This window comes from Colias eurytheme, chromosome 16 (genome assembly GCF_061535395.1).
Source record: "Colias eurytheme isolate Ceu_HAF_F1 chromosome 16, ilColEury1 Martin Lab GWU primary, whole genome shotgun sequence".
NCBI lineage: Eukaryota > Metazoa > Arthropoda > Insecta > Lepidoptera > Pieridae > Colias > Colias eurytheme.
The window spans coordinates 10,452,328-10,473,421 of NC_142995.1; the positions used below are offsets into that span (position 1 = coordinate 10,452,328).

At 35.5% G+C, this 21,094-nt stretch overlaps 1 protein-coding gene across 1 annotated transcript in view; it reads right to left on the reverse strand.

The window, feature by feature from the left end:
* The window catches only part of LOC149902056 (E3 ubiquitin-protein ligase AMFR-like), a 48,317-nt gene that overhangs the window by 10,159 nt on the left and 17,064 nt on the right, over positions 1-21,094 (reverse strand). Inside the window, exons 2-5 of the mRNA XM_090111207.1 lie at positions 8,664-8,921; positions 4,298-4,450; positions 3,887-3,997; positions 2,362-2,540 (exon numbers count right to left, since the gene is read on the reverse strand). Of these exons, the coding sequence (XP_089967333.1) occupies positions 2,362-2,540; positions 3,887-3,997; positions 4,298-4,450; positions 8,664-8,921 (701 nt within the window). The remainder of the gene's footprint in view (positions 1-2,361; positions 2,541-3,886; positions 3,998-4,297; positions 4,451-8,663; positions 8,922-21,094) is intronic.

Sequence of the window (21,094 nt, forward strand, 5' to 3'; positions counted from 1 at the left end):
TTCTAATAGAAAGCAAAGTTCAGGACTACATTTAATATCTTGTATATTTATAAACATGGTTTGTAATATAATAAATAATAAATGATTATTAATATGGAACACGTGATCACGTGACATATAAATAATAGTATGTAATAGCCATCGCCTGACCTCTGCGATCCTCGTAAAATGTGCATTTGTTAATACAAAAAAAATATATACTTTTTTATTTTTATAGTCTGTATATGACTGACTTAGCTATTAATTATGGAGTTTTATTTAATCGGTTTAATTTAATAAGGAATTTTAACCGAAAGAACATAATATTTTAAAATGAATACGAACACATTTTAAAATCCATATTATGTGGGTATACACAAAGTTGTAATTAATAAAAAATAAAATAAAAAAAAATAAAAATAGTTTATTTCCTTTCTAAATTTTACACAATTTGGAGTAGTAGGGCCCTCCTAGTAAGTTTAAGATAAAACCTGTGTCAGGAGGACCCGCTCTTCCTTAACTTAAAATAGGTTATCTACATGAAAAAAATAAACTGTTAATAACTAAATATTAATAGTTAAGTGTGGAGTGTATGATTGTGTGTGTGTGATGTGTTTGTGTATTGTGTGTTGTGTGTGTGTGTGTGTGTTGTGTTTGGATTTGTCGGTTTATGTATGAGCACGAGTTTGTGAGTGAACGAATTTAAATAGCAATTAATATTTACCAGCTAATGATTACACGTGGTTATAGTTAAATAAATAATATAAAAGTAATAATTACACAGTGCATGACGTAGCAAGAAGGTTTTCTGTGTCATCATAATTTAGTGTTTTTAGCCAATTCATTATTTTATTTTTTAAATCACAACAAGTTAGTCTATTAATGTTAAATAATTTATTTAGATGATTATATATATAAGCTGAGTTAGCTGAGTACTGGCGTCTGGCAAAAACAGTTTTGGTACAACGAGTTTTAATTACCTCCTTCCTTCTTTTTCCCTCCACTGTGGTATAAATAAATGGTGTTTTTTTGTGTGTTTTTATTGTAATCAGTAAGATGTATAGTTGTCTGACTGATAGAATATCACATAGTTTATACAGATCTGTCGTTGGAAACCGGCGAGGTTTTTGATACATGACTTTCAGAAGACACCTATGCACACGCTCCATTTCTATGAATTTAGATTTGTTAGCTCCCCCCCAGATAGGAATACAATATGCTAAGATTGATTGAACTAAGGACTTGTATATTTGATTCCTAAGCTTATGTGAAGTTACATGTCTCAAAGATTTAAAAATCCAGATTAGTTTCCGTGCTCTTTCGTTCATATAATCAATGTGTGAATGCCAAGATAAGCGGTGATCAAGTATGATCCCGAGATATTTTGTGGTAAAAACTTTTTCAATAGTGTCGCAAGTACAATTTAAATTATTAGTTCCATCACATTCGTGTAGCTTAAGGTTAAGATTAGGATTAGGTTGTGTTTTATTATTAATTGAGAAGCATATGTAATTAGTTTTTTTAATGTTTAAAGTGAGGAGATTACTTATTAACCAATCAGAAATTTTAGAAATACCTATCTGTGCCGCGTTAAATACAGAAAGCCATGAATTCCCACTAAACACTATCGCCGTATCATCTGCGTAAGAGTAGATTTTTCCATTTAATATACTTAAATTAGTGAGATCATTGATATAGACTAAAAAGAGCGTTGGTCCGAGAACGCTTCCCTGTGGCACACCACAGGTAACGCCTCTATCACAGCTAAAATAATTTTCTATTTTTACACATTGAATTATGAGTATACGTAGCCCTGTATTTTTGTTTATGTCCGCGGTTATTGAGAGTCATTGCCTTCGTGTGTATTTGATAATGTGTGCTTATACGTGTGTGTGTGCTAGGCCAAACATGTATGTGTGTTTGTGTGATGTGTGTGCGAGCGTGCGTGCTCTTCTGCATTTCTGTGTATACAGTCATGTCGTAAGTGTGTTAACGTGTTTTAAAGTGAAACTTTTATTACATCGTCTCAAACTTTTTGGTCTGTGTAGCGCATGTCGCGTGACGGTCGGCTGCCGAGTAGATACAGCAGTGTTCGGAAAGTTTCACTTTTACCGTGGTTTCATAAAACCACACAACATTTTCTTTTTAATGTGTGTTTTTTTTTTTAATTTTTTTTAAGTGTTAGACGTAATGTGTGTATGTGTGTGCACTCACTTGCGGGCCATGTGGTGGGCGAGCGCGGTGTAGAGGCGGTGTGTGTGTGCACTCACTTGCGGGCCATGTGGTGGGCGAGCGCGGTGTAGAGGCGGTGTGTGTGTGCACTCACTTGCGGGCCATGTGGTGGGCGAGCGCGGTGTAGAGGCGGTGTGTGTGTGCACTCACTTGCGGGCCATGTGGTGGGCGAGCGCGGTGTAGAGGCGGTGCCGGCGCAGGCGCGCCAGCAGCGCGTGCAGCAGGTGCCGCAGCTGCAGCAGCAGCACGAGCGACGCCATCGACACCACCGCGTTGCTGTGCACCACCATGTGCGCCACGTGCGCCGTCTCCAGCACCAGCGCCGCCGACTGCGCACCACGCACACGAGTTACACACCGATACGAGACACCATTACAACGTTATAAAAATAATCAACATAAAGATTTGGTAGGGAGGTTGTGAATGCTAGTTCAAATCCGGCTCGAAGGACCATATGTAAAATTCGAAAAAGGCTACTCGAGGATATTTGGAAAGATAAACAATATAAAAGGCGCATATTGGTCATGTTTTTCACCAAAAATAACAACTTGAACGAATATATCTTCAAAATTGAAAAAAAAAAAACATTTTTTTTTATTTGGTCGATGCTAAAATTCAAAACCGTATGGAAGATTTATACGATATTAAACAATTGATATAGAAATAAGACTATACTGTGCGCACAAGCACAATTATTTATAGGAAACAGATGCAAGATGATTGATGAATTCTTGCACGTGTAAATTAAAATCTATAAATAGATTTAACACTGCATATTGTAACAATTGGAAGGCGATTACTACTCGCCCTCAACGTTAAAACACCTTCTTTACTTAAATGCGTAGTATATTCATAGCAATAGAACATTTCGGGAAAGATGTATCCCCAAAAACTGGCAGGATTGTACACATCACCATGGTGTACTTGTATAAGCGAGAGTAAATAGAACATTTCTTTATTAATATTTTAGTTCTCCTCTCGCTTTCTTCAGATAATAGATAATTAACAGAAAAGGTCGGAAGTTATAGCTCAATATCGAAAAACGATATGCCTCATTTCCTAGAAGGCTTTTCCATCTTTAATTTAATGTATCAATAAGATTCAAAATTTCCAAGTGTAGTGACACTAACTTTTTTTTTGCATTTGCTATGCAGATTTCTTATGATATCCTACAAAAAAAAATGCAAATTAGTTTTTCTAGAAAATTCGAAGTCTCCAAATATACTTGGTATATCTATTAGGGCATAATTATATCTTAAGGTGATAATAAATTATACTAATTACGTTAAAACAGACATGATAAATAGCCAAATATGATGGGCGTTTTTTGGCACTTTTATTTGTCATATCAGCATGATAAGATAAATTTAACTCTTCCCAGGTTTGGCAACAAACCAAAAATAGGTAAGAAGGTAGATTTTGGCATTCTCACTAACTATAACTTGTACAATAGATGGTCTTAACTCTTGACCATAACGACCGCGACGTAATCTGATCAATAAAATTGGATTTTATTATTTATTTAATAAACACAGGAATAACAATTCATTAAGGTTATAATTATAAGTAACAGAACCTAAAAGTGTTAGTGTCAGTTTTATGGATTTTTTTATACAATTATCTTTATTGTAAAGGTGTGTGCTGTGTAGTGTGTGTGTGTGCGCGGTATACTCACATCGAACAGCAGGTGCGTGTAGTATGCGGCGGGCGCGGCCGCGTCGGCGTCGCGCGCGCGCAGCACGAACCGCGCCACCACGTGCACGCACGACACGCACGCCAGCGCGCACTGCACACATTGTACATCGCGTTAGTACAGTTAATAACTCAGGCCCCGGAATCACAGACACAATAGAAAATCTATTGTGTCGTTGACCGATCGGGCCGTTCGGGGCTCAATAGGTTAAACGTCGTTTACAAAACACATCATAGGATAAAGGGGAAATTTTCAACTGAATAGGAATTAAGATACCTTTACATATAGATTCACAATTTTTAGCTAGTAGCTACACAAGTTCCCCCCTCCATAATTAATATTTGGTGCCCCAATTTTAATCAATGTTTGGTACTCTCCCTTATTGTAGGTTACCTCAGCGGCCATGAAGGCGAAGGTGTCCCGTCCGGCGGGCAGCCCCCAGCGCACGGCGGCGGCCAGCAGCGCGCCGCCCGCCAGCAGGATGCCGGCGAGCAGCGCCAGCAGCCGCAAGTGCGCCCAGCGCGACACGCTCGGGGACGACGACAGCTGGTACAATAATATTACATTAGAATAATCTTCGAGTTATAATACACAATGCAACGTTCCGGGACAACGATAGCTGGGTGATAGGCTAGGCCCTTTAGTTACCTTCGAATATGAAGTTAAATTAAATGTGTACACCGAAAATGAAAAAATAAATTTCATTTTCGGTTTGTCGAAATATACTCGAAGAATTTAGTTCAAAACTCAATTTTTAAACCATCTTACAGTGAATTATAACAAAACACAATTAAATAAGCATTAATATTATTTCTGCCTAGTCAAAACTTCACGTAAATAATAAATAATACTAGAATAAACTCAGCTACAAAGTAAATAACATTGAAACTGAAGAAAATTGTGCCAAAATCTATTCTTTGAAGCCAGACAAGCAGACTCTTTAAATTCTAACTACTAAATCTTAACAGACGTCCTTTTAACAATACAAAACTTATAAATTATTGTTGACTTCAAAATATTACAAGGCGAATGACTCCATTTATATTACTTTTGTCAAAGTCAAAATTTGCATAAATAACATTAACGAGATGTTTACAACGATGATTTCGTTAAAAAATACATATTATTTAATCGAAGAAACAGCTTACAGTTAGCATAATCATGTGCTTAATATGCATGACTAAAATATCGTCTTAATAACCGTAAGAAGCTCATTTGCAGTCGATCAAATATCGCAGCAAGTTCGTCACATCATTATAAATGCGAAAGCAAATATGTTGTTGTTTTCAGATTGAAACTGCTAAACGGATTTCCAAAATTTGTATTCATAAAATGGTGAAATCTTGGAGGAAACCCAAAATGTTTCTTATGCATTGCCAAATAGTGTATTGAGTTGCAGAAAAACCCATAAGGCCTACACCATGACGTTGGTTCATATTGAAGTGAAACTTCTTTAGGCGTGTTGAGAGTAAAATTTCAAGGACAAACATCATGAAGTAAGGCAAAGATTTTAGTATCTTTGAATCTTGCCAATGAAGTTTCACTTCTGACACGTGTGCTCGGCACACACGCTTTATTTATTTTTTTACTTTACTATTAAATAATTCTTCATCTGATTCTCGCGCAATATATTCTATAATTTTATTTAAATGAGATCACAAGAGACTTTATATTGTCAACAAGCTAAGTAGTAGTAAGTTCCTTGCATAAAGCATGACTCGATTACTATTTTTTCCATTGATCACGTTTTAGCAAAGCAATCGTACAATCATTTACATTTTTATTTATTTAATTGTTTCTTTTAATTATATACATTATTTTAATTTATATGCAACAATCACATGTTTAAGTTTTTTCCAATCTTTAAACATTAAATACCTACTCTGTTTTTCCCAGACTCAAATGATCTACAGCGATCTTTGGTAAAAATACACGGAGATGATACCCACTCTTACCTTCTCTTACTCATAAAGAAAGCAAATAGTTACCGAGGCTTCTAGTATCTTACTGCCACTAAGATACCCATATAAGAAGAGAAATAGCACAAATAGTTGACGAAGGATATTGGCGAGTGAATGGAATCCTAGCTCGCAGCCGTCAGACAGGTCTACGTGACCTAGCCAACGAATGCCGTTTAGCAAATACCATCATAGCATTCGTACACGTGGCTAATGTTAAAATTACAATTCTAATTATGTATATCGCAATAAAATTTTTTTGCATTGTGAATCATCGGATTCGTCATAAAATATAGTCGAAATTCAGAACAGTTTTTTCTGTATTTTTTTTAAATAATTGTTCTGTTTAACAGATAGCGACCAGCTTGTTCCTCATGTATTATATACGTAATTAAAGAAACTCGCAAGGTTATTCCATTTAAAATATATTAACTAAATAATCGATTAAAAGGAAGTAGTTCTGATATTTAAATAGTCCTTGAGCGATCAGTTTTTTTTCATATAGCTGGCCAGTTGGGTGAACCTGTTCCGTATTTTCGATAAATATTTAATTTTAAATCGACGTCGGAGACAATTTAAATAACATAAATATTGCCTACGTGGGGCAAACATATTTTTTTGAATAATATTTACTTTCGTGAACTTCAGCATAAAATAAATTAAGAATAACTCGTAATTCACGTAATTAAACGTGTTGGTATATTTCAATCACAACATCAGTGACGCAATACATTTTTTTTAGGGATGTAACGATACCGATACCGATACCGATATATCGGCCGATATATCGGCAAGCCGATATATCGGTATCGCCGATAATAAATCAACCGATACCGATATTTTTTTATTAAATTCTTTCTTTTATTTTATGTTTTTGCATTGTATTCATTCATATTGTTTTATTTCTGTTTCTGTAATAGTGTTAAGGAACTTAAGAGCGGAACCTCCTGACACAAGCATTTTATTTGCTTACTAGGAGTGTTCCAATCACAAATTTGTTTATGTAAAGGAAAGAAATAAATAATTTTGAATTTTTTTAATTTTTAACGTGATAACGTTTTTAAAATCGTTTTAGTCGGGTGACATGTTCATAAACTTGTGTCACACCAAAACCTCACGAACGCGATCGCAGGTATAACGAGAGAGAGACGGACCGATCTCCCGTTTCATCTCGAGCGCTGCCACTGCATTATGTTATCACGTAAACATCTCGATCGTAAACCTACTTTACAAACAAACAATTTTTTTGATATCAAATATGTAATTCAAAAACCCGCGCCCAATGAACGATGCGGGAGGCCGCCCGCGCGTGCGCACTTTGTTTTCTGAAAAAACTCTACCAATAGTAAACTTTTATTAGGTACTGATTGTATGTGTATTACTTAAAGTTTAACTGACTTCGTAAAATAATAATACTTAAATAAATGGTTTTGTTGTTTTTTGATTTGGCATTTTTATTTTAAAGAATACGATTAACAGTTGTCTCTGTTAAATGTTGGTAACTTTTTATGCATAATTCACTATTTATTTTTCTACCAAGCCATCGATATCGGTATCGGTATCGGTATCGCCGATACATTACTACAAATATCGGTATCGGTATCGTATCGGCAAAATCATGTATCGTTACATCCCTAATTTTTTTATTAGATACTATTTATGCAAATAGCATAAATTCAATTAAAAGACGTCATGATAGTATTGAATAATATGACTGGGATATTATTAAACAATAGTAAGTATATTGCCGTTAAAATCATCCTAGAAGTTGCATTCCACTTGTAATAGGAAAATTCCTCATTGAGAACAATCAAACTGATCTAGTACAGAAATATTTAAAGCATCTTGAGCAAGATCACTGCTATTAGCCATGCAAGTTTTGTAATTAACGCGCTTCATTTGTCTGATTATCGAATATCGATTTGTTTTAACGTGCAGAGTAATTGAAGTTATTTGTACGATTAAAATTACATTTGTATTATTATTCGTGTTATTTATCTGAAGATATCTATTATCGCATTTATCAATAATTATTCCTGATCTCATAGATCATGCGATGACATTGTTTTGTTTTAGTTTATCTGCACTATATCTAGAAGTTGTATGTTGTATTTTCTGTTCCTAATTCGTATACGTGTGATATGCTATCATCTGAATTGACATAATATAAAGAGCTACAAGCCGCGACGCGCGATTTATGCTCTGTTTATTTTTATATTTTTATGTTATGATAACAAGTTGTTTTTCGTTTGTATCGTAGACAGTAGTATCGTTCTACTTCTACGTCTTTTTGTATCGCCGCGAATTTTCTAATCATATCCGACCTGAGCCAATGTGTTTGTAAACAGACCATTAGATAGTAGCTACTCCTGTGAGCTACTCCAATTTAATTTCCAGATTTATAATCGCATGACAATTGACGATGGCGTCTATAGACATATGTTTACGTGAATTTGATGAGCCTACTCAATTATAATTTTGTTTTTTGAATAATAATACATTTTGTTCCTAATGTCTGCAATAGGCATTTAATCGGAAAAATAAGTATGTAAAAAATAATTTCCAGCGTTAGTCACAAAGTGTCTCAGTATATTTTTAACTAGTATTCTTCGCAAAAACTTTACAAACACGATTTGATCAGATTCAATCAAATAATTATCTCACCATTTCTCAATCATTTGTCCAAGCTCATACAAACACCCAACTGGCTTCCAGCAAAATCAGAAAGCATCACAACCCAAACTCAAACAATTATTCAATTAGACATCTAGAAGCACTAATCGTCATAAGGTTATACTCACATATTCGAAGCGATCCTTGCAGAGCTGCGTCAAGAGCAGCAGCGAGCCGACGAGCGTGAACCAGCCGCACCACATGAGCACCTCGTCCATGTACTGCACGTTGAGCACGCCGAACACGAAGATGAACTTGTAGAACACATAGTTCCAGAACTTGTCCTTCACGCGCTGCGCCTCCGACACGCGCAGCCGCCCGAACACCGCGCGCTGCACCACCACGCCGCACAGCGCCAGCGTGCAGTACGCCATGTTGATTAGGGTCTGCGAACAATTCGATAGCATTAGGATTTCATGCTTTTTTTATTCTAGATAGGGAAACGCTTGACCACAATTTTGTCTGAGGAAAAACTGTATGATATGTAATATGTTTGCTAGAATTAAGGAAGGATTAAGAATTTATTACTTGAAGATATGGGAGAATATGACGTACCTATGTAGGTACACCTTCAAATTCATGCTGATCAAGATCTGCCAGTTATTTGGGATGTATTGACATTTCACCTTTTTCGAAAATACGTATGGTAAGAAATGAAGTAGACGATGTTGATCAGGTAGTAAATAAATTAAATAAATTAAATTAAAAGTATGATAACAATTCCAAAGTGTAGTGTAAAATGAATAAACTATCTATATGTATCAAATAATGTTCTTATAAAAAGCTGTGTTTACGTTTCTTATTACTCATAGTTGGTTATATAAACATTAATTTAGCAGTCATGTTTATAAACATGGATTTACGATGTAATCTCTGCCACTTGAAGATCGACATAGATTTTTCTTTTTCATGCAACTTGCTTCAAAAGAAAACGCAACAAGAAGTACATAGTAGAAAATTATGCAAATACATATAAAGTATTTTATAACAGATATTCATTAAAAGGTCACTTAGAGCGAGCGCCCACGAGAAACTTTGTCTCCGCAACAATTTTGTCTCCGCAACTATTTTGTCTCTCCAGCCATGGGCTAGTATGAAAGTGCGCGTACGTAGCGACGCAACTCCCGGGAGACTTTTTTGTCCGCGGGTTCGGAGACAAGCCCGCGACGCAACTGTCGCCCTATCTATTGGTTTCAATGCAAGTGCGCGCACGGCGACAAAAATGTTGCCAGGCGACGGCCGCCGGCCAGTTGCCGTGTAACCGGCGTAGCGATAATACCTATTTATGTCAACGTATTTATTCTCGTACACTGTAGTTTTAACCGACTTAAAAAAAAGGAGGAGGTTATCAATTCGGCCGGTATATTTTTTTATGTATGGACACCGATTACTCCGAGGTTTCTGAACCGGTTTACGTGATTCTTTTTTTTTTTTTTTGATGCGGAATGGTGTGGGATTGGTCCCATAAATTTTATTCGGATAAGCCCAGTAGTTTTTATTTTATGAGCATTTTTGTCTGGTCTCGATGACTTAATTGAAATGTAGCAAGTAACTTTGATTCATTTCCAGGAAACCGATTGAGCTGAAATTTTGTATACGCATGTAAATTGGATAGCGATGAAACATTATTATGAGATAGAGCTGATTTGATGATGGAATCGGAAGGTGGCCATAGGAACTTAGTAATATATTGACTCAACTTTATCGAGGTTGAGCTCGTTTGATTCGTGTTGAAAAAATACACTAAAAAGTATTAAATAAAAACTACTTTACTTTTTACAATTACGATTACATATCTATACTAATATTATAAAGAGGAAAGGTTTGTAGGTATGTATGGTTTTCAGTTTTCACGCATAAACTACTGAACCGATTACAATGAAATTTAGCACACATATAGAGAGTAACTTGGATTAACACATAGGATAGGTTTTATCCCGGAAATCTCACGGGAATGGGAACTATGCGGGACAAGAGCACAGACCACAACCGTCTCTTCGAAAATCATGTTGATAAATGAAGAAAATTTTAAAGAAAAAGTTGCGTTGCTGTCGCTTTCGTGTGCGCATCATTCAAAACTTTGCGAGGAGACAGCGACAGAGACAAAATAGTTGCCGGGCAACTAAGTTGCTCGTGGGCGCTCGCTCTAAAAACTATAATAAGTGTCCTTGTACTACAAAAATTTAATTGTGATTATCATCACAGTGTATACTTTAGTACACATTAATTAATTTAATCTACAAGATGCGCGTATAGACTAAAAATATTTGTTTAATTTGTATTTAACGATCTAACAACCGAATAACATTATGTAGATATGACTCACATGTAAAACATAAATATAATGAGTCTGATAGTGTTAACAGAAAAAAAATATCCGCCACATATTAAGTCCCTCCGTGATTTTAAGATCATCGCGGTCGGCTGATAAAATTGTAACATTTGGAAGTCAAGAATAATAATAATTTCGTTCATTTTTTTATTTACGAAAGTATCTCTAAAATGTAAGGAACTTGTTTTGACTTATATTCATTGCTGTACTCGTCATTAAAATTGCATAAGCGACAAACAATTGTTACCTCATACGATTTCTTACGGAAGTGGTTTGATTGATTTTTTTTCACTAATTTGTTAAAATTAAAGTATTTATTCTATTCATGAATTAGATATTCAAGGTTGTCATGTAGGTTCACGTGGGCCGAGTCGTGAGTGTTTAGTCTTTATTCTTTACAGTACAATTATTTAATTTTAGTATTAACAATTTCAGTATTTACAAAGTGTTGCATCACACAACAAAGTAACTGAACTACAATGATGCAATATGTGAACTAAGTCCTATCTATTATGTACATTGTACACGCTTTCACTGTAATTTCACGTTGAACGTGTGTATAGATTTCTTTTCTTTTATTTTTTTACGTTTTTTTGTTTAGCTTGCAAAATAGTTTAAAATAATTATTTTATCTAAACTAACACTGGATCAGTAGTTAAAATGTGCAGACCAAAATGACTGTTTGAATTGAATTGATGTGAAGATGATATGGAAGAACTTCCATATTTAATATATCAAAGTAAATCATGCTTCAAAATGTGTCTGGTACATTCACTTCACAAAATCGCAATTAAGGTCCGAATCACGCGTTCCCAATTACCAATTTACCATACACACGATTCTGAAAATGGCCGGCGGCTGTTCGAACTACGGGCTTTCATTAATTACGCTCAGCTGATCGAAGCGTATGCGACTAATTGTCACACGCCTCTCTGAGCGAGGCTGCAGGCTCGAAGCATGAATTAGCTACGACAAACTAACAATAATTCACCATTTAATTCATGTAAGCGACATTCGCCTTTTCATAATTATTATAATTGAAAACAACAAAATATAATCGTGCAACTGCTTTCCGAACCGGCAGTAAATTATTATTTTTCTATATTTTAACTCTTCAAAAGCGATTCTAAGCGAAATCTAATTGAATAAATAAATATTTGAGTTTGTATAAAACACGTTTACAAACACAAATATTTGACAAAAAGTTTATATTAGTACGTAAAGCGTATGCGAAACGAGGGGGTAGATAAACGCGCCAAGCCTATTTATACATTTCGCCGAGGCGTTGGGGTGAAGGGCAAAGGTCGAAAGTCTTTTCTCCCACACTGACAGCGTCACAACGTTCAACTTATAAATAGAATAGCCACTTTTTATCGTGAACATTTCTTGCGAAGTTGTGCAGCTTTATTAAATCGTGTCGGGTGAGAAGATATGGGCAGGAACAACAATACATAGTGAATTATTTGGCATTGTTTCACCGTATAGAATGGCAGACATTGTCAGCCGGCTAACCGCGGCTGGCTCATGCTATTGATTCCGATATGGTGCTCAGACCGCCTGCGGACTACTTATTAGATTGTCTTTGTTTATCTTGCCAGGATTGGGAAGGAATTATTGCGTCGGGAATTGTCGTAGTAGGTATATAATAGCGATATTAGAAAACAATAACAACTTTAAGGCAATAAAAAGTATGACCTCGTCTTATTCATTCGTTATTGGATTTTTGCATTAATGTCGTATTTATTGAACTTGACGAACTAGATTATCCTGTTTGAATTCCAAAAATTCAATAGTTTATTTTCCTCAAAACTGGCTCCAACTTCCAAGTACCAATTCAAAGTTGAAGACATCAAAACAACAAAATTTATTACGGCAATATTTATAAATTCTAACAACAACTTAAATATAATATAATCGTGTGTAATAATATAAGTCAGAATAGATATTACTTCCAGACAAGCATTACGTCGTAAGTACTCTATAACCATGACCTAAGTTAGATGAAGTAATATTGATATAAGTATATAGATACAAAACGTAACTATACGTAACTTATATTACTTCACCCTATGGTTTAAACTTCCATGCCCTATTTCCATTAGATCCAAGCACATATACGTATGTGATTGGTGCTTATTAAACAAATAATGTGTAAAATATATAAGATACGTTTCCAAATTCATAGACATTACATGGAAAACATTGCCATGCCCGTAACAATTGTAAACTGGCTCAAACTCAACGTACGAAATACCAGAAGTAAAGCAAACTTCCTACAACGAAAGCATGTTACATGATCGAATTGTTACATAGCACACTGCCAGTTTACACTGGACAGTATTGTTCCAATTCCCAGTGATATTCGACATAAACTAGATTCGCAAATGGGCCAGACGAACCAGACCACGCCTGCGTTCTACGCAGCGATAGGTCAAGTGGCCAATTTGCAAAGTTCCTTGATGCGAAAGTTATTCAGCGATAACTTTACGTAGTTTTAAGAAGTGAATATGTGAATTTCATTTCCTCCATAATTTCAATTAATATTGCTAATATATTGAATTTTCATAATACGTATTTTCTGATGAGTGTATAGTAACTGAGGAGAACCTTTATGTGGTTATCATGTAAAAGTTAGTCAGAGTGGAAAAAACACATGACATTCTTTAAAAATTAATAAGTATTTTTTGATGAATATTGCGTCATTTATTCAACGTTCGTATTTAAGTTTAGTTCTGTCCAGTCATTTTTATTGTTGTTTATTAAATTAGATAACCAGGCATACAATCTAACGTTGTAAATAAATTCAACGATATTAGCGGACATAAATACAACTTCGAATGTATAAATAGGTCGCAGCTGAACAACATTTGTGTTTATTTTTCTTTTAATATGTTTTCTAAATATTAAATTATAATTTATAACAATAATATTTTGACATAGTGATTCAAAATTTAAGGTGTAAATAGCCTGTGTAGCACTCACTTCTAGAGGAACTGTATCTATATGAACTTAAGTTCAATTAAGGTTTGCAATTTTCATTACTTTCTACAAATTAGCCTTTTTAAACCTATATTTTCAAGTAACCGCGGAAATACACTAAAACATTACCATCTGAAGTTTCATACCCAAACCCCATAGGGTCCTAAATATTATTCTCGTGTATTTACAACTTTAGCGCAAGTCACCTGACCATCATTACCACCAAGCAAACAAACTGATGAGCATAAACAATCCATACTATACAGGATGTAATCGTTAAACGTGCACAGGCGATTTTTCCGTAAGTATTACAGATAACAAAAAACTTTAAACTGATATCGAAAGTACTTAACCTAATGAGTAAAATGGCCGTAATAAATTTTTAAAAATAAATCGAGAAATATCAAAAAAATTATCTTTAAACCCTCCCATACATTAAGTATGAAATATGAATATCCCATATACATTTAATATGAAAGATTTTAGCTTTCTTTTTCTTTTTTGGTTTTCTGCTTTAATTACTTCGCAAATTTGAAGTGGCATTTTCCACGCTTTTTCCGGACATTTTCACGCATTTTCCGGATATTTTCCGGGAATCATCCGAGCATTTTCCGGGCATTTTCCACGCTTTTTCCGGACATTTCCACGCAATTTTCCGGATATTTTCCAGACATTTCCCTGGCATTTTCCGGGATTTTCCAGGCATTTTCCGGGAATTTCCCAGGCATTTTCCGGGGAATTTCCGAGAATTTCCCGGGCATTTTCCGGATGTTTCCCAGACATTTTCCGGACATTTCCCTGGCATTTTCCGGGGGTTTTCCACGCATTTCCCAGACATTTCTCAGGCATTTTCCGGGGATTTTCCAGATATTTTACGGACATTTTCACGCATTTTCCGGATATTTTCCATTGATTTTCCACGGTTTTTCCGGAAATTTCCACGCATTTTAGACCAATTTAGACAGAATGCAGGAAATATTAAAAATACATGGAATATAATAAAGGATGTATGCAACATTAATAAAACCACACCAATACCTGATAAGCTCTTAAAAACAAAAACATCTGCTAATGACTCGCTTAATGAAGTGAACAGATATTTTACTTCTATAGGTAGCGATTTAGCAAACAATACACTTAATATGTTAGGATGCACTGAGGGTTGTTTGGCTAAAAAAGCTTCCTCTGTAGACGCCCCCCCTAATTCGTTCCTACTTTTACCGACAAACTGCAATGAGGTTCAAAGTGTAATAAATAGTTTAAAATCTTCCTGTGCTACAGGTTGGGATAATATATCTACCAATTTGCTAAAAGAAATTCAAAATCTAATCATTGAACCTATTACATACTTAATTAATCTTAGTTTTGAAAGTGCCGTTTTTCCAGACTCTTTTAAAAAAGCCATAGTATCTCCTATTTTTAAATCTGGTGACAAAAGTTTAGCCTGTAATTATAGACCAATTTCGCTTATATCTACATTTTCTAAAATAATTGAAAAAATTGTAAACAATAGATTGATAAAATACTTAACTAGATTTAAGATGCTCAGTTCACTGCAATATGGGTTCAGGATCGGTAAGTCTACAGAGGATGCTGTCTACAACTTAACATCAAAAATACGATCTTACCTGGACAACAATGAAAAGTGCATGGGTGTATTTCTGGACCTTCAAAAGGCATTTGACACCGTATCTATTCCTATACTTTTGGCACGTATGCAAAATATGGGAGTAAGGGGAATGCCTCTTGAATGGTTCAGATCTTATCTGACAGGCAGAACACAGAGGGTAAGGGTAAATGGCCAATTTAGCAACAACGCTTCATGTTTATACGGAATACCGCAGGGTAGCACCCTCGGTCCATCGCTGTTTATTGTCTACGTGAACGAACTAAGTAATCTTCGTTTAAATAATACCGACATAACCATGTTCGCGGACGATACTGTTCTTTTATTTCATGGTTCTTCTTGGAGTGCAGTACGACTAACTGCTGAAATAGAAATGAGTAAGGTAACAGCCTGGTTAGAAGATAGCCTACTTACACTAAACACCATGAAGACCAAATATGTTTGCTTTAATATTACAGCTCGTACATGCCCGGATGAGTCATTTAACATTAAATTGCATACCTACCCATGTAACAGAGAGGTGAGCCTCCCCGCGTGTTGCTCATGTGCCACTTTGGATCGAGTTGAAACTATAAAGTATTTGGGAGTCATATTGGATGACCGACTTACCTGGGGCCCACACATAACTGAAGTCTCCACTAGATCTAGAAAATTGATGCATGTTTTTAAAAATCTAAGGGAAGTGGCCAGCCCTGATATACTCACTTTAACATATAAATCTTTATGTGAGAGTATCATAACCTACTGCTTGACCATCTGGGGCAGTGCACCTAAATGTAACCTTATACAATTGGAACGTTCACAACGCGCCATACTTAAGGTTATGTATCGTCTACCGTTCAGGCACCCTACAACTGATCTATATCAACAGTGTAATGTACTAACAGTGAGAAAAATGTTTTTATATCGCTGCCTTTGCAAATTTCATCGATACACTGTACCGACACTTTCACAATGTGACAAACGATTGGAGCGGGTTCCTGTCCCAACGTTTAATACTGCCTTCGGTAGTAGATGTTTGGATTTCTTTTCTCCAAAGATATATAATAGCTTATTTGGTAATAACGTAAAAATAGTTAAAAAATATACAAATCATAAATTTAAAAAAAATCTATTAATTATTCTTAAGCAGTTAGATTACGAAGCCACAGAGAACTTATTACGTTCATATATTTAAAAGAAATAATTATTCTATTACACACACATACACACACACACACACACACACACACACACACACACACACACACACACACACATACACACACACAAACATACATGCATGCAATCTTTTTTTTTTGTTTAAATTGTAAAATTATTTAAGTTGAAAAAGGCAACCAATATACTAAGATTGTGAGGGGATTCTAAAGCCTGTAACACAGTTTTGAACTAACACAGGCTTTAATCTCCCCAAATTTTTAACTGTATTATTTTGAAACTTTTTCAATAAAGATTTTTTCTATTTTTCTATTTTCTATTTTCCGAGCATTTCCCAGGCATTTTCCATATATTTTCCGGACATTTTCACGCATTTTCCGGATATTTTCCGGATATTTTCCAGGGATTTTCCACGGTTTTTCCGGAAATTTTCACGCATTTTCCGGATATTTCCGAGCATTTTCCGGGCATTTTCCACGCCTTTTCCGGATATTTTCCAGACATTTCCCTGGCATTTTCCGGGGATTTTCCACGCATTTCCCAGACATTTTCCGGACATTTCTCAGGCATTTTCCGGGAATTTTCACGCATTTTCCGGATATTTTCCGGGAATTTTCCGAGCATTTTCCGATCATTTTCCACGCATTTTCCGGATATTTCCACGCATTTTCCGGATATTTTCCAGACATTTCCCTGGCATTTTCCGGTTATTTTCCGGGATTTTCCGGGATTTTCCGGGATTTTCCGGGATTTTCCCAGACATTTTCCGGGGATTTTCCGAGCATTTCTCGGGCATTTTCCGGATGTTTCCCAGACATTTTCCGGACATTTCTCAGGCATTTTCACGCATTTTCCGGATATTTTCCAGGAATTTTCCACGGTTTTTCCGGAAATTTCCACGCATTTTCCGAGCATTTCCCAGGCATTTTCCGGTTATTTTCCGGGAATTTCCCAGGCTTTTTCCGGGGATTTTCCGAGAATTTCCGGGGGATTTTCCGGATGTTTTCCAGACATTTTCCGGACATTTCCCTGGCATTTTCCGGGGATTTTCCAGACATTTTCCGGGGATTTTCCGAGCTTTTCCAGACATTTACAGGTTATGTCAGGGAAATGTCCGGAAAATGCCTGGAAAATTCCCGGAAAATATCCGGAAAATGCGTGAAAATATCCGGAAAAACGTGGAAAATGTCACTTCAAATTTGCGAAGTAATTAAAGCAGAAAACCAAAAAAGAAAAAGAAAGCTAAAATCTTTCATATTAAATGTATATGGGATATTCATATTTCATACTTAATGTATGGGAGGGTTTAAAGATAATTTTTTTGATATTTCTTGATTTATTTTTAAAAATTTATTACGGCCATTTTACTCATTAGGTTAAGTACTTTCAATATCAGTTTAAAGTTTTTTGTTATCTGTAATACTTACGGAAAAATCGCCTGTGCACACTTAACGATTACACCCTGTATACAGGGTGTCCCACAATTGGTATATTAAGCACGAAGGAACTTGTAGTTTTGCATACACTGATCACGTAAAAAATACTTAAATAACAAAATTACGTCTAGTCCATTGAATAAAAAGTTCTAGAGTGCGTGAGTTAGTAACGTAAGATGTTTCTTCGGAAACATGTCAAGAGTCCCTAGGTAATAAACATACTAAAACCCCGGGCCACTAGGAGGAGCCCCGGAGTGGGGGGAGGGGGAAAATGGGTCCATTTTTTCATTTTTCGCTTAAATCTCAAAAACGGTACATGTTAGAGAAAAACTTTCAAGGAAAAGTTGAAAGGCCATAAAATTATCTACAAGTTGTACCTGAATCATTTTTTCCTATATCCTACCGTTTCTGAGTTATACGCAGTAAAACATGATTTTGGCTCAAACAATTTCCACATCAATCGATTAAAAAATATTTCTTTCTTCCAAAGAACTCAAAAGTGCAACTTGTGACCGGTACTGATAGATTGCTCTTAATTAGGTCTATAATTGGTAAAATAAACACATTCCTCCATGGAAGCCTTTAGGAGGAATCGATTGTCAAAATATTATATTATGGTAGTTTGAGTTACTGAACTTGATCTTTTTATTTTTTTCTTCCAAAAAACTCATAAGTGCAACTTGTGACCGGTACAGATAGATTGCTCATAATTGGGTCTATCATTGATAAAAATACCAGATTCCAACACGGAGGCGTTTACGGGGAATTGAATTTTATTAGGGTAGTTACGATACTTGAACTTTTTATTTTTTTTCTCCAAAAAAACTCAAAAGTGCAACTTGTGACCGATACTGATAGATTGCTCTTAATTAGGTCTATAATTAGTAAAATAAACACATTCCTCCATGGAAGCCTTTAGGAGGAATCGATTTTCAAAATACTATATTAGGGTAGTTTGAGTTACTGAACTTGATCTTTTTATTTTTTTCTTCCAAAAAACTCAAAAGTGCAACTTGTGACTGGTACTGTTAGATTGCTCTTAATTAGGTCTATAATTGGTAAAATAAACACATTCCTCCATGGAAGCCTTTAGGAGGAATCGATTGTCAAAATACTATATTAGGGTAGTTTGAGTTACTGAACTTGATCTTTTTATTTTTTTCTTCCAAAAAACTCAAAAGTGCAACTTGTGACCGGTACAGATAGATTGCTCATAATTAGGTCTATCATTGATAAAAATACTAGATTCCACCATGGAGGCGTTTACGGGGAATTGAATTTTATTAGGGTAGATACGATACTTGAACTTTTTATTTTTTTTCTTCCATAAAAACTCAAAAGTGCAACTTGTGACCGGTACCGATAGATTGCTCATAATTAGGTCTATCATTGATAAAAAAACCAGATTCCACCATGGAGGCCTTTAGGAGGTATTGAATTTTATTAGGGTAGTTACGATACATGAACTTTTTAACTAACTACCCTAATAAAATTCAATTCCCCGTAAACGCCTCCATGGTGGAATCTGGTATTTTTATCAATGATAGACCTAATTATGAGCAATCTATCTGTACCGGTCACAAGTTGCACTTTTGAGCTTTTTGGAAGAAAAAAATAAAAAGTTCATGTATCGTAACTACCCTGATAAAATTCAATTCCCCGTAAACGCCTCCGTGGTGGAATCTGGTATTTTTAGCAATGATAGACCTAATTATGAGCAATCTATCTGTACCGGTCACAAGTTGCACTTTTGAGTTTTTTGGAAGAAAAAAATAAAAAGATCAAGTTCAGTAACTCAAACTGCCCTAATATAATATTTTGACAATCGATTCCTCCTAAAGGCTTCCATGGAGGAATGTGTTTATTTTACCAATTATAGAACTAATTAAGAGCAATCTATCAGTACTGGTTACAAGTTGCACATTTGAGTTTTTTGGAAGAAAGAAATATTTTTTGATCGATTGATGTTGAAATTGTTTGAGCCAAAATCATGTTTTACTGCGTATAACTCAGAAACGGTAGGATATAGGAAAAAATGATTCAGGTACAACTTGTAGATAATTTTATGGCCTTTCAATTTTTCCTTGAAAGTTTTTCTCTAACATGTACCGTTTTTGAGATTTAAGCGAAAAATGAAAAAATGGACCCATTTCCCCCCTCCCCCCACTCCGGGGCTCCTCCTAGTGGCCCGGGGTTTTAGTATGTTTATTACCTAGGGACTCTTGACATGTTTCCGAAGAAACATCTTACGTTACTAACTCACGCACTCTAGACCCCCCTTGGAGGGACTCATTCAATGGACTAGTCATAAATTTTTTGCTAAATTTTTCCTGAAAATCCATGTTTTCTTCTCTAGCTTCGCGCAGCCGTCATATACCGCTTCTCTAGTGTGAGCATTTTGTCTATGAAAACATAATCTTAGACGATAGCTCATGTGCTGGTGGCAAAAATGGACGGGTTGCTTTTTAAGGGTGTACACAAAGAGTTTTAAGAATTCATCTATTTGAAAAAAAATGCGTCTGGAATTTTTTAAGTATTTTTTACGTACTTAGCGTATGCAAAACTATAACCTCCTTTGAGCTTAGTATACCAACAGTGGGACACCCTGTATATTATACATGTATATATTTATACTTTATTTATTTATTATAAATGCGAAAGTAACTCTGTCTGTCTGTCTGTTACTCAATCACGCCTTAACTACTGAACCAATTTGCATGAAATTTGGTATAGAGATATTTTGATATCCGAGAAAGGACATAGGCTACTTTTTATCCCGGGAAATAGGATAGGTTTTATCCCGGAAATCCCACGGGAAAAGGGAACTATGCGGGTTTTTTTTTGACTGCGCGGGCGAAGCTGCGGGTGGAAAGCTAGTAATGTAAAAAATCGTCAACACAACGTAACTAATGTCAAGGCCGCTAGATCGGAACCGTGCCAACTACGTGCTGAGACTGTACAAGACACTATCATTCACTACGATACTAATGCAAGCTGACTCATTGACAAATGACCACCGCTATCCTA